This window comes from Amorphotheca resinae (genome assembly GCF_003019875.1).
Source record: "Amorphotheca resinae ATCC 22711 unplaced genomic scaffold M430scaffold_1, whole genome shotgun sequence".
Lineage (NCBI taxonomy): Eukaryota > Fungi > Ascomycota > Leotiomycetes > Helotiales > Amorphothecaceae > Amorphotheca > Amorphotheca resinae.
In genome coordinates this window covers 1326665-1343530 of record NW_020194471.1, presented here as the reverse complement: position 1 = coordinate 1343530, position 16866 = coordinate 1326665, and the positions used below count along the sequence as shown (strand labels likewise).

General features: G+C 50.2%; 7 protein-coding genes across 7 annotated transcripts; 3 read left to right on the top strand and 4 right to left on the bottom strand.

Moving 5' to 3' along the window:
* Positions 1–158: 158 nt before the first annotated feature.
* M430DRAFT_32234 (hypothetical protein) lies at positions 159–728 on the bottom strand. Its single transcript, XM_024866127.1, has one exon. It carries the CDS (start codon positions 500–502, stop codon positions 194–196), a length of 309 nt encoding a protein of 102 aa, XP_024725064.1. The 5' UTR covers positions 503–728; the 3' UTR covers positions 159–193.
* On the bottom strand, positions 548–3520 carry M430DRAFT_23980 (hypothetical protein; the record flags this gene model as incomplete). The annotated part of the gene is made up of 1 exon (XM_024864990.1): positions 548–3520. The coding sequence occupies one exon, from the start codon at positions 3518–3520 to the stop codon at positions 548–550; it is 2973 nt and encodes a 990-aa protein (XP_024725063.1).
* Positions 3521–3659: 139 nt separating this feature from the next.
* On the top strand, positions 3660–4278 carry M430DRAFT_155351 (hypothetical protein). Its single transcript, XM_024863276.1, has one exon. The coding sequence runs from the start codon at positions 3799–3801 to the stop codon at positions 4216–4218; it is 420 nt and encodes a 139-aa protein (XP_024725062.1). The 5' UTR covers positions 3660–3798; the 3' UTR covers positions 4219–4278.
* Positions 4279–5253: 975 nt separating this feature from the next.
* M430DRAFT_131175 (hypothetical protein) lies at positions 5254–6991 on the top strand (the record flags this gene model as incomplete). Its single annotated transcript, XM_024862177.1, has 6 exons — positions 5254–5616; positions 5675–5771; positions 5851–5941; positions 6011–6094; positions 6149–6681; positions 6741–6991. Exons 1-6 carry the CDS (start codon positions 5479–5481, stop codon positions 6989–6991), a joined length of 1194 nt encoding a protein of 397 aa, XP_024725061.1. The 5' UTR covers positions 5254–5478.
* A 617-nt stretch (positions 6992–7608) lies between these two features.
* Positions 7609–8804, top strand: M430DRAFT_32233 (hypothetical protein). The gene has a single exon (XM_024866126.1). The coding sequence runs from the start codon at positions 7836–7838 to the stop codon at positions 8376–8378; it is 543 nt and encodes a 180-aa protein (XP_024725060.1). The 5' UTR covers positions 7609–7835; the 3' UTR covers positions 8379–8804.
* An 820-nt stretch (positions 8805–9624) lies between these two features.
* M430DRAFT_62772 (hypothetical protein) lies at positions 9625–11184 on the bottom strand. The gene is made up of 2 exons (XM_024869013.1): positions 10234–11184; positions 9625–10185 (listed from the first exon to the last, which is right to left on the bottom strand). Exons 1-2 carry the CDS (start codon positions 10970–10972, stop codon positions 9773–9775), a joined length of 1152 nt encoding a protein of 383 aa, XP_024725059.1. The 5' UTR covers positions 10973–11184; the 3' UTR covers positions 9625–9772.
* A 2033-nt stretch (positions 11185–13217) lies between these two features.
* M430DRAFT_38300 (hypothetical protein) lies at positions 13218–16312 on the bottom strand (the record flags this gene model as incomplete). The annotated part of the gene is made up of 2 exons (XM_024867233.1): positions 15839–16312; positions 13218–15783 (listed from the first exon to the last, which is right to left on the bottom strand). The coding sequence occupies exons 1-2, from the start codon at positions 16069–16071 to the stop codon at positions 13218–13220; spliced, it is 2799 nt and encodes a 932-aa protein (XP_024725058.1). The 5' UTR covers positions 16072–16312.
* Between the last annotated feature and the right edge of the window lie 554 nt (positions 16313–16866).

The following is a 16866-nucleotide window of genomic DNA, read 5'->3' as shown; positions in this document are numbered from 1 at the left end:
CCGACAAAATTGTTGCGGCCGCATTTTAGCGCCTCGGTCTCCCAGGGACGCCTTTTCAGAGCTGGGGAATAAGCTTAACGGTACGACCTCACTCACTTCACTTCACTTAATCATTCTCAATCTACGTGAATCAACGTAAGATTCGGACATCAGAGTTTAGAGCCATCCCAAATTAATTCATTGCAATTGCCTTCTAATAACCTATCATAATGCATTCATTCCTTTTAACACAAACCCTTGCCTGGAAACCCGAGCAAGGATGGATTCCCTTATTCCCTTCATGTCGTCGTATCTTCATGTCATCAGCGTCATTACCTTCGTAAAAGCCCCGAGCAGAGGTCCAATCCGCCGCTCGAGAGGGCCATGCCAAATGTTCGAAAGTACAGGTGGAAAGCAAAACAACCGGGGCAAGCAAGCAAACAAGTGCGGCTGCATCCGAGGAGCTCTCCTTGATGATAATACAGCCATGGATCCATCCATATTCTTGGATCTGTAAAGACATGACTCTCGCCAACCAAACTCCGTTTCATTTCCGAGATAATGGGTATCAAGCCTCGGCTCTCCTTCGTAAGACGTCATTGATACCATCTTGCACACCTCTTGGGGGGCTGATGATTGCCCTCAATTTCTCACTTCTCTGTTCTCTCTTCCGCTCACTTAACCGTCTCTTCATCTCACTCCAACCTACATATTCAACTCTGAGGCCCAGGCCCGGAATTGTATGGTAACTCCTCCCGCCATTGCCATACGGAAAGCCGTAGCCAAATGGTTCCTCACCAGATTCACCAGCACCATGTCTTCGTCTGACGCTGGCTTCCCTCCTAAGACTTGAATTGCTTCTGTGCTTTACAACCCTCATATTCCCGCTGGGCGTTCTTCGAACGGTACGCCGATCCGGCGAGTAAGAAGGATACGCATAGTCCTCCTTGCTTGGCAGGATTGCGAAAGTTCGCTTGAGCTTGCCGCTCAAGCTACGCTTCGGTCTGTTATCAATGATAGGGTATGGATTTCGAAATTCATCGCTACCTTCGTCATAGTCTTCCAGATCATCCCAGAAATGAGATGGTCGCCAGAATGGATGTAATTTAGTACTATCAGGTGGACGGCTTGAGACTGAAGGATACAGTGTGGATGGGTTAACATTCCTTGGGGAGGACCGTGGATAAGTGTCAACCAGATCCTTGTGGCGACTACTTAGAGAGAAGGTACGCTTGAGAAGGCCCTCCCAAGGCTGTATGGTAGGCTCGGAATTGCGGCGATTGCTGAACGCACGTCGCACCAGAGAGAGGCTACGTCTGGGCTTGTTATCTGAGGTAGCAGGTTCTTGTTCGTATCCTAGTTGGCGATCCTCGTCTTGGCCGGGAGGGACGGATGCTGGGGTAGGGGGGATAAATTTGATCTCTGGTGGTACTGGTGGTGCACGAGGATTTCTCAGAGGAGAGTCAACTTCATCCATGGGGTTGGAATGTCGAGGGGGTGTAACTGGGCCAGTCGTAGGCTCATGATTGCCGGCCATCTCAGGCTGCGAACCATCAACGGCTCCAGGCTCTGGAGTCGAGGGTTGAGGTGCTCCTTGTTGTCCTACAACCAGTACTGACTTGTTTTGGTGAGGATATATTGAGACGGCCATCGCCTCGGACACTACCGCAGTGGTGCCAGCGGTTTCATGAGACGACTGGGAGAATGGAGTCACCTGCGTAGACAGACGATTGCCAAAGAACGGGTCACCGTTAAGGTCAACGTTTAGGTTGGTGCTCTGCCCAACGTCCTGTGATTCAGACTGGGGGCTTTGCAGTATTTCAGCTTTTGCTGCTTCCTGATTCTGGATCAAGTTGTGGGCTTTCAAGCTCTCCGCGGTCAAAGATCCTGCACGTGACGTATTGCGGCTCGTTGGAGCTGACAGGGATGATCGTCTGGCAGGAATATTTGGCGGAAAGTCAATGGTACGCACAGAGCGGTATGACTCATCAGATTCAGACATGGTACGTCTTCTGACCGGGTGGGAATCGAGATATCCCGGTTCGTTGAACTTCGAAGATTGAGATACTGGTGCTGAACTGAGAGAAACGGTTCGTTTTGTACGACGGCTACTTGTAGATCTTAGAGATGGTGGTTTCGATGATTTCGCGTTCGCAGAAGAACGACGATCTGGAATGACCACAACGGGAATACCTCCATTGTTTATGACCTCTCGTCGGGACTTGCCACTGGAGTTGACAGTTGTATTAGAAGCCAAACACCGATGTCCTTTTTCGGATGTTTTTGATTTCTTGTGAGATAGTTGGCGTCGTGGCTCACTCGAAATCACTGAAGTCGTAGAAGTTGTCGCAGACTGATCACCTAGGTCTCGGAGACCCAGCAGCTTCTTACTGCGCCGGAGTGTTTTCTTCTGCGCTGGAACGGTATCAACAACCATGGCCTCAATGACAGTAGATGTAGAACGTCCCGACGCAGCCGAAAACCTCCTGACGTCTGGAGTTGCAGGAGAATCGGAATCTGGAACTGCTGAGGGCCAAACCATTGGTTCACCGAGATTTTTCGCGTCCCTTTCCGATCGGTGCCTGGAAATTCTCTCCTGTAAGGGAAGACCACGAACAACCTTTGTAGCATTGGTCGGTGGAATGATATCATCTTCCAGAACCTCATCGGTAGCCCCATCGGTAAACCTATAAGGCTTCCGAGTAGGCCTCTTCCGCACCGTCACGTTCCTCATGAGATTATCATCCCATTCCCTTTCAACCTCGCTCGTTTCCTCCTCAGCCGATCCCCATTCTCCATCAAACACAAGAAATTCCTGTTGAGAGCCTGTACTTGCTTTCGGAGTTGCTGTTCCCTCATTATCAGACTCAAGACCCAGTCCTAACCCGACTTCTTTACGGTTCTCACTCCTCAATCGAGGCGGTGTAACTTCTACATCGGCTGGTCTCGTCACAGGAAGAACTGGACGAAGTGTTGAGCCCCCATCCTCGTCGGAAGAGTAGGGGTTTTCTCGGGCTGTCCTGAAAGAGTCGGAACGCGACTGCGAGGAGAGGTATCGATCGCTCCGTGGAGGTCGAAACGTCAACGGCATTGCTCGAGGGGGAGTAACATCCGGCGTGGGTGGGCTTCGCTGATTCGGTGGCGTGCCTGGCGCTGAAGCCATGGCCGTAGGACTTTTCCCGGCGACTTCATAGACGGGCGCAGGAGCAGCAGAAGAGTGGGCCGAGGATTTGTGGGAGTGAGGGGGAGGAGTTGGAGGCAAAACGGGAGGTCCGATCCTTCTCGATGAATGTTTCAGAGTGCGAGGGCTTGTATCAGAACTTGACCGCGATGAAGTTGCAGCACTGATGGTAACATCCTGAGGCCCTGTCGCAGGGAGGGAGATGTGGGCATGTTGAACTCGGTTTTCACGAGGATGAGGTAACGTCTTATGTCTCTTGAATAAAGGGTTGCCAATGATATGAACTCCATTCGGAGACTCGAAGGAGGCCCCCAGCTCTCCGGCCGGCATCCTTAACCAGTCCGCCTGGGTGAGGAGCATTCACGCCGATGTAGGTGGAATCGGGGGAATCGTATTAATACAGGGTCATCACGATCGTCTGGTAGCAAAGTTCGGCTTCAAGATCGTCACTCTTCATAGAGATCATGCGGTTGTCTGCATTGACGGAAATCGGCAGGTAGGTAATACTCGGGTCGTCGCTGATTCTAACTCTATCTCAAGATGGCACGGGTGTAGGAGGATCGCGGTGAAAGAAGGAGAAAATAGGAGAAACGAGGGGGGCTGAACGTTTCGCAGCAACAGCTTCAGCCTTCAGGGAGATGAAGCTGCAAGCCTGCACGAGCGCAGTAGGTGTTGAACCAAGGCTGCAAGAAGCCTGTGCGACAAGTCGGACCGTCGCTGGGGATTCTTGCCGTCGTCGGAGCCGCAAGGAACGCGACCAGTCCCTGAAGATTGTTGTGTGGCGGGATAAGGATACGGGCAGAGGACACGTTGGTAGGAGTAGTGAGCGTGAAAGTCGAGAATCGGGGGGGTCAAGAGTCGACACTGGAGGATCGAGAGTTGAGGATCGAGAGAGGCGCTTCATTGGCCAGCGCGGATCAAGCCGTCGCCCTTGGGGTGCTGGCGGCACTGGACCAGTGGCACTCGCTCCAGCCAGCCAGCCACCAAGAGCGCGAGTTGCGCGCAAGAGACCCTTTGGTCTGCGTGCCGGACCTCCTCAAGTAGCAGCGGCGGCATGAAACGTATACGGACGGTGGTTGATGGTTGATGGGGCGCATCAACGAATCACACGTTGCAGTGTGAACTTTCATGGGAAGAGAGAGAGGTGGGAGGGGAGAGGGGCTGGAGGCAAGAGGCGCGAGAGTCACGCTTGACCCCTTTGAGAGAGGGCTATCACGTGGCTGTTAAGATGTTCCACTGGAGACAGACGTCCTTCGATTGTAGATGTCGGGATATTACTATGCTGAAATTCTGTCTCCATCGACAGATACGCAAGTCGAGGTGAGGGAACACATGAAAGTCACGTGCAAACACTGTTGTTGATGCCTGATATTGTTATTCCCTTTTATTAGGCATCAATCGTCCCCAATTCCCCGATCTCTGATTACGCTAACCTTAAACCAAGCTAGCCAGGATCAGCCACGTGCTGCCCACCCGTCACCTCTAACCGAAGTCTAGCCGAAGTATAGGCGAAGGTCTACTGTTTCTAGCCGAACGATTACATAACGCCAGCTCGCTCGGGCGATAAAGCTCTTATCAATTCACTTTACCTCACCTCTCAGCCTTTCTGCATCCAGGCCGTGGAATCGTCGATTACCTGAACCCCATTACATGTGCATGCAGTTCACTTGCCCGTACGTTATAGCTCTTCAAGCATGGACGCATGCCCATTATCACACTCATGACTAAAACAAAATGTGCCTCCTCCAAATTAGCCCTCCTGGTTTCTATGAATCTCCATTATTATTCATCACTTCACTACTTGTCATATCACGGCCTCTTTCTTGTACGTCTATGCAATGCTAATAACCTTACTTACTGATAATGCCAATAATATCCCCGCCTTCTTCTTTATCTGTCCCACCCCCGGCCCATATCTTGTGCCCAAGGACGAAAGCGCCTCTTCAAGTTTTGGACTCAGGAACCGTCATATCTTACCGGACCTTTGACATAAAAGGATGAGCGGTTGCGAGACCGTGGCCGGCCGTTTCGTTTGAAATCGTCTCAAGTAATCCGCATTGCAGGTCGACGGCCAGATAGGGTAATTATAATGGCTGCTGTCAGGACTGCCCCGGAGCCAGCAGGATAAGGTTATCAAGATACTACCACTCCATTACACATTCATATGCCTGCAACATTGCCGCCAGCAGTCACACCACTGACGCCAGTAACAGTCGATCCTTTTTGAAATGTGAAGTCTTGCCAGCACCGTCCCCTCATAAAGACGTCCTTCCTCCACCTCTTCTTTTCTCAACAGCCTAATCGCACAACTAGCAATCATGCTCGCCGACATCCTCACCGTTGCCCTCTTGGCTGGCAGTGCCCTTGCGCACGGCGACCACGAACACCAGTTGCCCATTGCCGGGCCTCACAAGGCCTTGTGGTACAATACCCTTCCAGGTGATGGCGGAACTCAGGTATGTCGGTAGACTAAAGAAACGTCCCGGGGAATCTGCACTGACCGACAATCAACAGGCCGACTCTGTTTTCTCTGGTATCTCGACCTTCGGTCGTCTGCCATACTTCCCATGTTTGGCCTCGGACGACGTGAAGTATGACATTGCTTTCATCGGTGCGTCCCCCAAGCCTTTATAACAACCCCAAGGTAGCCCTCAAGGTGTCTCGTAGCTGAAGCTAACAATGATTTGCAGGTGCTCCATTCGACACAGGAACCTCCTACCGACCAGGCGCTCGTTTCGGTCCTTCAGGGATCCGTCAAGGTTCTCGCCGTCTCAATTTATAGTATGTTCCCACAGCACAGAAGCTGATGACCCAATCCGCAATCACAGGCTCACGTAGGGTTGGCTTTAGCGGAGGTTACAACGTCCCGTTGGACACCAATCCCTTCAACAGCTGGGCTACCGTCATCGACTGCGGAGATATCCCAGTCACCTCGTACGTCCCAACTCACATTCATATCAGGAGGCTCTTCTGACATAGGGATCGCAGATACGACAACACATGGGCTCTCCACCAGATTGAAGAGGGGCACAACTCCATCCTGTCTCGCGCGCCAGCGACCGACGCCAAGAAGAAGGGCCCAGCAAAGAACGGAAAGACACTTCCCCGAGTGATCACCCTCGGCGGAGACCACACCATCACCCTCCCCCTCCTCCGCTCCATCAACCGTGCTTACGGTCCTGTCTCCGTCATCCACTTCGACTCCCATCTCGACACCTGGAAGCCCAAGGTCTTTGGTGGAGCCCCTAGCCAAGTGGCTAGCATCAACCATGGTACCTACTTCTACCACGCTGCGCAAGAAGGCCTGCTCGCCAACGACACCAACATCCACGCCGGTATCCGCACCACCCTGAGCGGGCCCAGCGACTACGAGAACGACGGATACTGTGGCTTCGAGATCGTGGAGGCCCGCGAGGTTGACACCATCGGCCTGGACGGCATCATCAAGAAGATCCGAGACCGCGTGGGGACCACTCGGCCCGTGTACCTCTCTCTCGACATCGATACTCTTGACCCAGCCTGTGAGTGCTGCCTCTCCCCTTCTCATCCGCGGTACGGTTTTACTGATGAAGCATGACAGTCGCACCTGCGACCGGTACCCCCGAGACTGGCGGCTGGTCTACTCGCGAGCTCCGCACCATCATCCGTGGTCTGGAAGGCATGAACATCATCGCTGCGGATGTTGTTGAGGTGGCCCCGGCCTACGACACCAACGCCGAGCACACGACCATGGCCGCAGCCGATGCGCTGTACGAGATCATGTCTCTGATGGTTAAGAAGGGACCGCTGAGCGCGACCATCGACGAGGCTGATGCCAAGGATGAGATGTAAACAGCGAGTGGTGAGGGACTGCGAGAGGCGTGTGATGGGTTGAATGAGGGTGCTTTGATAGATACCGCGAAAGTCCGGATGTGTATATAACACTGGGTAGACGTGAACAATGTGATATATGATAGAATGAATGAGGTATCGTCGCGCGGGACCACTCCCCTCATGTGACAATAGCGCGCAATCTGTCTGTAAGTCGGGGGAACCAAGTCAATGCTCCGAAAGGGACGGGAGAGCGGATTTGACAGCGGGTAGATGGAGGAAGAGAACGCGAATCTGGGGCCCCATGTCGATATAAAAGCTAAAAGCCTGGTTTGTACTATTTTATCCAGAATGAGTATCCTCGCTTAAATAACTGTCCTTATACTGTCTACAAAACAAGATGATCAGAAATGGTCAAGTCATGGTGTTCTGGCAAGCCCGGTTACATGGATAGTCAAACATTTGGATAGCCATTCGACCGTCCGAAGACCCTTATAACACTTGATAAGGTAAGGTGTATTCTTGCATTTCTCTCTTCCTTTTGTTTCTTTCCTCCACAATCCCCTCCCCACCGCTCGACAAATACGAGGAAACGAAACATCGGAAATGAAATGAAATGAAATAAATGAAGTGGCTGCGGTACTATCAGAGAGGCACACGACAGCTCTCGACTGCGCCTCGCCCCCTCAGCCGTACAGCGTAGCACGGACGCGGGAATGTCCATCTACATAATTCCTAATTCCTGTTGAGCTTCTTTTCTCTCCTTTCCTTTCCTAACCATTGCTTGCAATAAATAATCCTCTCTCTCTCTCTCTCTCTCCCACCCTCGAACCAAATCTTGACATTCCACCTGAATTGAACTGCCATGGAATCCTCCTCATTCCCCGCCACGAACAACGAAGCTTCGCCCCCCTCCCCAGAAGACCCGCCCAGCAGCTCCAGTTCCTGGACCCATCTCGGGTTCAGCCGGCACCACGCCATAATCGCATGCGCCGTGCTCTTCAGCGTGCTCGTCCTCCTCTTCGTCTTATGGTACTACCACCACCGGCGGCGGCGCGCGCGGCTGCAGCACCAGCGACTGCACGATCCCCCCGCGGCCGTCCCATTGCATCCTCTGCACTATACGTCGTCGTCGTCGTTGGAAGGCAATCCCTTGATGGCGACGGCGCCGCAGCCGGGCGATGCACCCCCGCGATACGAAGAGGTGGTCCCGGCGCAGCATCACAGGTTAGCGGGCGGCATGCCAGATGAGGAGGAGGGCATGGTCGCGGATGGCAAGATGCCGTTGAGCGAGATCCCGTTCGAGGATGTGCGCTTGGACGGTGAGAGGGCGGGGGGGCAGGCGAGTCGTGTGGTTGGGCAGCCGCAGCGCGGCGCGGGAGATACGATGGGACATACGAATTCGTGAAGGGAGGGGAGATTAAGTGAGTGAGCTATGATTAAGAGGTGGAAGATAAAGAGGTGGAAGATTTACTGGCTGGGGGGGTGTGGAGAGGGGATATGTTGGTGGTCTTTAGATGGATCAGACAACTCTCTCGGGGAGATCAAAAGTCTCAAAAGTCCACGCAGAGCCCAAACAAAACCACACGAAGGTCTATTAATAAGAAAGGGCACACCACTCATCAACACCCATTCTTGACACCACCATCAAACGAGAAGAAAGAAGTTCGGGTCCGAGACTAGATAGGCCCCAAGACAGGCAGGCAGGCCACTCAGCAAGAAGAAGGAGGAAGGGACACGCCTGAAATCAAACACCCACAAGCAAAAGCTAGCTTTAGGAAGAAACAGCAGCCATACATATGATAAATTAATATAATATAATGTCTTACATGAGAATCCCAAGCTCCTACCCTTACCTACCTAGGTACTCTCTCACCGTACTTAATCTCATATCTACTCAACTAATCAACTAATCAACCATCATAATAATATCTACATATATCCATATCAATATCCATATCCATATTCCCCCAAACCCCTTATACAAAACAACAGTTCACTAGGTAAATAACCCTACGATTCCATGAACACATACCTACCTACCTACCTACCTACCTTACCATCCCTTACCTTATTTAGCTTACCTAGTTAATCCATATCATTTCACTATAATAATAACAATAATAAACTTATCCTACTTTATCTAGGTATACAAACATAAATACCTGGTTAACGAGTGATCCTTCTTCCGCCATCTTGTAATAAATACTAGCTAGCTAAATATATCTAAAACTCTGGAGGAGGAAGGGGTGAAATCTACTGAGGTTTTTTTTTGGGGGGTTGGGGGGGGGGGTGTTGGGGATGTTTCGTGAGTATGGAGATGGGATCTTGATCAGGAATTGAAGGTGAAACTTCGAGGCTTTGAAGGAGAAGGGGGGGGTGTTGAGGTTAAGGGATTTAGATACTAATGAATATAGGCGGGATCTAGAAGAGGTGAGATGGAAGAAATTTTATTTTATATGGGTATGAATAGTAGAGAGTAGAAATCTAAATGGTCTTTTAAGAATTAGAATAAGATCATTCGCGCGCCAGATCTATCGGGAGGGATTTTTGAAATATCGTGATATTTATTGTTCATAGCTAGAGTGGCCGTATCTCGAGAATGCTTGTTGAGATGAGGCACTGATGGGTCACTCTTGGACATGAGATTAGTGGCTTGCTGAGTATCCTATTCATTTTCTGATAGTAGTAGTCTATCTATCGGTACATATAAGAATTAAATTCCACTAGACCTTTTGCTGCTTGCCTTTCAGCAGGTTATATGTCGTTTTATTATACATTTCTCCTAAACCATGGCACACTTCACTTTATCTCCTTCTCCATCTCCTTTCCATCCTCCACTAAGACCATAAATTCGTTAAGATCAAGACCAAGCGTGTCGGCAATCAAGTTGGATTCCGTTTTTATCGACTTTTCCATATCTCTAGCGGCTGACCGCTTATTTATCTCGCACGATGACATGATTTGCAGGTGCGAGATCGTGTCTACGAGGTCCCCAATTCGAACTCCTTCGTAAGGTGGACTTGGTGGTGGCCAAATTTTTGCCGATATTGAGTTCTTCATGAGTGAGCCTAGCGCCAACGAATCGCACCTTGACCTCGACTGCCAGTGGCAATACTGGCAGCGAAGCTGAGGCCCTTGATACAATTTAATGCTCTGGTCGATAGAAGCATAGATCGCAGATAGTGCTTTAATACGTTGCGATTTAAGAGCATCTGAGGATCGGTTAACTCGGAATAGGGGTGAGGCTAGGGGCATTTTACCAATAACTGATTGTGAGACGGGAATGCCTTCCATGTTATCTTCTATTCTGTCGTCTCCATAGCGCTGCAACAACTTTGTGATATGTTTAAATTGATCCTCATGTCCTAACGCATAGGTAATCCCAAGCCATGCCATTACCTCCGTCACAGTGTCGTCGTTGTAGACTTCAGGAAGGCTTGGCAACAATTTGTCAAACCAAAAATCCGTATACAGTTCAACGGCTTCGTACATTTGATACTTGTCGGTCATAAATGCAACTTTGGCCAGTTGTGATAGATCCACATTACTCGGTACTCTGCGAGTCCTCCCATGTATAATATTCAACAAGAGAATGAGTGTGGGTGCATCATCATCAGGAAGTGGTATCTCGACCCTTCCTGTGGACTGAAGTGCCTGGCCTTCCTTAAAATTTCCGTTCTTTAACATGGCTTTGAATACTGGTGATGCTAGCATCAAGTGCCTTGAGGAAGCAAGCAAATGAATATCGATGCATGGCTCCTTTTCAATTACAGGTTTGGTTACCACAGTCGTGTTGTCTGACGCTGCGACATCCTGGTCGCCATCTGCAATTACCTCCAATGTTTCATTCGTGTGTGCTGCTTCCTTCTTAGGAATCTTAGCAATCCTGGCATCATCATCAGAATCCCTTGCCCCGTTTTGCGCTTTTTGTGGAGGAGGTTTTGAAAGAAGAAGGAGTACATCGCCGTCCGGATCGAAAGTATGGGGCTCAATAGCCATCTTCGTTTTTGCTGTCCCAAAGTCTCGCAGCCCGAAGCTTCCCCTACGTATCGTTCTCTGTGATGTTCGGTTTGATTATTCTGGGTGACGGACGCTCGTTTGCTTGGGGACAACCCCTCGGTCCTGCCGGAGATGCAGGAGCGCTGAAATCAGCAATTCATATTTGATAGTGTTGGCTATGACTTACTATGAGCAATGCAACTGAAGTGACGGCCACTCGTTGTCGTTGAAAGAGGCATTGAGAAGGGGCTGAGGTTATTCGACAATATAAGGTAGGTAGGTACGAGGCTAGGTTAGGCAAATTGTAGTTAGGGCGTAGGCTAACCGGGGAGTTTTGCACTTACCTTAGGTACCTTAACCGCAGATCCAGGTACAGCCTTGCGGATATTATGTAAGAATCAGGACTTTTGATATGCACCATGGAATACCTTGGCCTTACTCCAAAGTTCCAAACAAACTCAACTATGGCCCTCTTTTGACTCCCTTGACTCCATTGACATTCACTTCCTTGACATTCCCCACGTACACTCGGATAGTAATCAATTTTCTACCACAGAGTGTCGAAATTCGAAGAGCCCTCCAAATCATCCAGGTTCTACCGGCGACAGAGGACGGGATCTCGAGGTTTCCGCGGGCAGTGGCGCCAATGTCCAGTCTTATAATGGAGGGGCAGAATGAAGAGTGTCTGCAGCAAGGCTACGGAGAAGACTAAGGGACTACCGCTTGCCTGCGGTTGTGGTGTAAAGGAAAGAGGTTCCTCGTCTCAGACATCGCTGAATGAGCCATATTCACCCAACGAGCTTTGCTACTCTACTTCCGAGAGATGAAAGGAATCTTTTCTATGTTTGCATTCAAAATACTCAAATTGCTATCCACTATTGAAAGTCTTCTAGGGAGTTGCTTTATTGGAAGCCCATCTTTGCTTGCTGTGTAATGAACCAGTGAAGTTTCCACTTCCTTACATCGAAATCCAAAGAACTGCAGAGTATCCTCGTGAAGTTAGAAGACACAGGAAATCTTTACTGTCTGGAATCTTTATTGCCTTGATTCCGGTCCAACACCCTTCCGCAAAACGAGAAGCTTGCTTGCAAGTGCTTGCAACTTTGTTTCTTACGATATCTCAACCGATTGATATCAGTTCAAATAAGAGGAAAACTGTCACATACGACCACAGACTAAGGAAAACTGGGCATCCCGTCCGCTCTGCCATACATAAGCCTTAGATCGGCAGATTAGTAGTTGGGTGGGTGACCACCAGCGAATACCTGCTGTTGTATGTCTATTTTTGCTTTTTTTTTTGCTTTTATTTTTATTTCTCTTACTACCACAATCCCGTCAATATCCATTCAAATAGGGTAAACTCTGTCACATACGACCACAGACTGAGGACAACAGGCCATCCCGTCCGCTCTGGCATACTCAAGCTTCAGATCGGTAGACTAGTAGTTGAGTCGGTGACGATCAGCGAATCCCTACTGTTGTATGTTTTCTTTTTTTTGCATCTCTTTCCATCCTTTTTGTTGTTTGCAAGAAGCTATATTTTTGTCCTGTGGCTATTGTCTATAAGACTACCTTACGTGAAAGCTATACCATTATTCCTTAGCCTTTTGAATATGCCTTATTAAGATGGGCGCTGTTTGTGTTTGTATACAGTAAATACTTTCTCTCTTTTCTTTTTTAGTATTCAGGAGGTTGCGGTTAGAAAAGCGTGATGTGTGGTGGTTTGGATAGTGTGTGAGCGATATCTTCGTCCCTCAAAGTACAAGAGATACCTAGTTATTCGAGTAGCCTTGTTACATATTGCTATACGTTATAGTACTGTCCTCTAGCATAAAGTGCCTGTTATCATCAAATCATCTCTCCAAGCAGCTGTGTCGAACCCTTCATTGCTTTATATCCAACCTCCCTCTCAAACCCAATTCACAGAAACCAGCGATCAAGATTGAATAACAGATGAATAGCCATTGCATTCGTCTCTGAATCTATAACTACATACAGGCCCCTACGGGGCATACTCTTGGTTTTCCTTCCCCCCTTGTGTCCAACCACCCATCCACCCATCCAACCATATCAAACGCCAAAACCACATCTCCTTGATATTCAATCGGAGGCCTGTATTCCCCATCCACCGTCCACAGGTTCCGTATATAACCCACAGCCACAGCCCTCGAAGCAAAGCAGGATAGATAGAAAATGCAGAATGTAAAAAAAGAAAACGTTCAACGTTAAAACCATGACGCGTTCGTTATCCTCTCCGTCTCGCCCGCCCTGTGCCCAGATCGATATTCTTGATCTCCTCCAATAGTGCCCATGGATCGCCACCATTCGCCTGCGGAGGTTGCGTATACGAGCCAATAGGGACTTTTGCAGGGGGAGGAGGCCCCCCAGGAGAACCACGGTATCCGGGGCTGCTCCCGTAACTCTGTGGTGCGTAATTCTCGTTTGAGTACTCGCCTGGATTTTGCCTCGGGAGACTTCCGGGGGCGTATGTGTTGTCTTGATAAGGCGTGATAGGCGCCAAAGGACTTGAGTACGAGGCTGGTTGGGCCGACATCCGGTTCGATTTCTTTTGCAAACGATTACGAGCGGTCGGGGTCGTGGGATCTGGTGGATTGTTGTTCATATAGATAGGCGAGGACGCAGACATCGAGTGGGGTCGTCCAGCCAGTCTAAGTTGTTTACGCCCTGTTGTTGAGCTAGGCGGAGGTCGATAGTTGCGATCTGGTAGTTGAGAAGCATATTTTGGCCCCTTTGTTTCATGAAGCGGTGCATAGTTCGATTCTGGGATATGATCACTAGGATCGATTTCTCTGCCGTCGTAAGTAATGATTTTCTCATCCTGATCCACCTGTTTGGAGTCATATCTCCCGCTGAGTGAGGGGGATGGTGCTGAATCAGCCAGAGCTGGATTCAGGGCGTTGTATGAATCGGGGCCAAATGGAACGCCAGATAGTCTTCTCTCATTCGGGGCAGGCCCTGGAGATGGACTGACAGATTTCCGAGCGGGGGTCCGAGGATCTGGAGAAATCGCTCGAGGTTTGACAAGCGGTGCGGTTGATCCAGCTCCATAGCGGCTTTGATGATCGTCGTATGCTGGCGCAGGGGCCGCAGGAGGCGCTGTGGCTTCATGGTATGAGAGAGGGTGAGGCCGAGATTGTTGATACTGTGGCGAGTCATATCTACCACGTGGAGAACTCACAAGCGCTTGACTTGCTCTCTTCTCTGCGTATATCCTATCAGAGATCTCTTGCGCGATAGCAGGATCCATCCCGGGTACGAGCGTTGGAGGTATTTGGGGTAGGCTGTAGGCGTCTGAGGACCTGCCTATTCGATCCTCGGATTGTCTTCTCTGCATCTGGTTTTGTTGCGGAAGCGGATTATAAGAGGCTTGCGGCGAAACCGAGGATATAGGGTCTCTGAATGATGAATTGGATCCGTATCCGTTCGAATTGCCAGAGTATTGGGCACTCTGACCGGCCGCAACGCCATTACTTCCAGGTGCAGCACTTCCACGTCGACTCAGATTAAGAGGCGTAGGAGATGCAGCAGGATCGTATCTTACTAAATCATATTGCGGAGCACGTGATCCAATGTCACGATGTCCCGAGTAACTGCCAGGTGCTGGGGTTGGAGGTGCATCTTCAACCGTGGGCTGCATTGACCCATAATTACTATTATATGATGAGTGATGTCGAGGTTGTGGTTGATCATAGCCATATCCATCAGCAGCCTGTCGAAATTGATCGTTGGCTGAAGGACTGTAGGCTTGATAGAGATCAGGACGTGAGTATGTAGGCATCGATTGACGATGCATGTCGCGTGGCGGTGTTTCGTATTGATTTTGGGGTCTCGGATCCGAGGGGAAATCGTAGCTGGCATGGGAGGTCATGGCAGGTGTGGAACTAACATGCTGGATCGCATTTCTACTTCGATGAGCTGGAGGAGGCGGCGGCGGCCCTTCAGGGCTTGGTGGAGCAATAAACTCCTCTGGTTCTGGCACCTCGTACGGGGGCTGGCTGGTGTCGTACCTGTAGCGTGGATCCACGCTTTCTTCCTCGCCGCCGTAACCGATCATTCCATGTGCTTGCGTGTAGTCATCCCTAGGGGGATGGCCGTAAACTTCGAATCCATCATCAGGCAATTCCTGTGCAGTTGGGGAGACCCCAAGCATTCCGGGAGATGTCCCATATCCACTCATGTTCTGATTACTTCCATAACCCTGCGGTTGAGGAATACGTTGTGGTGGTGTGCTGTACTCTATACTCTGTAGAGGAGACTGATTGGGTCCGTAGCCTGGCGGCTGGTATCCTCGTGGTGGTGTTTGGACATGCTCAGGGATAGCGGTAGACTGCTGATAGGATCGTTGTGGTGACTGCTCAGGGATTGAATTAGGTTGTTGATAGGATCGCTGTGGTGTCTGCTCGACCGGTTCAGGTGGCGGAGCACCAGTAACTGGATCTGATGGCAAAGGCCTCCGCTTGATGCTAGGTTTGGGTTGTCTGGGACCCCTGAGACTATCCCTATGTCCAGCTTCCATAGCATTCGCACTGGCCTGCTTTACCTTTTCAGGCTTCTCCTGCTTTGGCCGAGTGTCGTAGTACGTGATTTCGATTCTGATCTCCCCGGCGTATTTGCCTTTGCAATTCAGGTTATGCCACAGGTCATTCTGTCCCCCGCCTGGGACGATGACCTCGCGCAGATTGACCCAAGTCTCTCCAATTATCTCGGTTTTCTTATCATCGTTAAACACCGACACCTTCAACTGGTAGTAATCCGGCGAGTCGTGTACTGTGAATCGTAGCTCTTGATCCCTGGGAAGCCCGTTAGCGACCGGCGCGAGCAATTACCTGGCCGCAATTCTCTTACCATCTTGGGGTTTGCCCTCCTCTGCGATCGGTTTCCGTCTTTTTTGCTTCCTTGCCCAGCCTAGCAGCGCAATATGGATCCTGCTTCCCAATTGTCTTCCTGTTGGGCAGGTTCTTTGCGCGATCAACAATAACCACCAGTGTTCCAATTTCGGGACCATCAACGGTCATGTCGGAGTAAATCCCAGCCGCATGCACCCCATGGAAGCCATTGAGCTTGACCTTTGTCGCCATTGTTCCGCAAGGTCATAAAGGCTTTGTTGTTGTGGTAGGAGCTTGGGGGTGACGTGATCTGTTGTTGGACGTCGAAGCGCTCAATGCGCATTGGCGAAGCCGTGAGGGTTGAGTTGAAATGTTCAAGGATAGCAGCTAACACATCATCGAGAGCATGCAAAAGAAAGTGAAGAGTGGAGAAGAGAGAGTAAAGAGAGAGCAGAGAGTGGATGAAGGAGGAAACGCAACGATAAGTTTCCAAAATGGTGGCTGAAGGTTTATTTACACAACATACGACTCGTAACTGAAGAGGCTGGAGTCTTCGCGTAGAGCGGGCGTGCCAAGAACGCGCAAACAACGTCCTCAGCACGCGTACGCAGCATATACCCGATATTGTTTGCTTATCCAGCTCAATCAAATGATGACAACGCAAGGAGACCCTTGATTTCTTTTCTTTTTCCTCTCCACCTCGAATGCTCCGTTTGGCATCAACTTGGCATTTCCACCCCACGGCGGGCACGTCACGGCCGGATTTACGATTAGCCGATTTACGATTACGATGAAAAGATGGAGGGAGGCTGGTGGGTTAAAATTAGATGCGCTAGCCCTAATCAGGATCACCTCGGCTATCGTCCCCAGTTTATTAGTGTGGCTGGTGTTCGATCTCCTGTGGGGCTGGTCACTGCTGGCTTCAGGGGCCGTACCACGATTCACCGTAAATGGTCGAATGGTTTTCAAGAGAGAGAACTGGCCCTTTAAGGGAGAACGTCGTAAAGAAGAGACCAATCAAGCTGAAGTAGATTTGCAAGAGCCCCT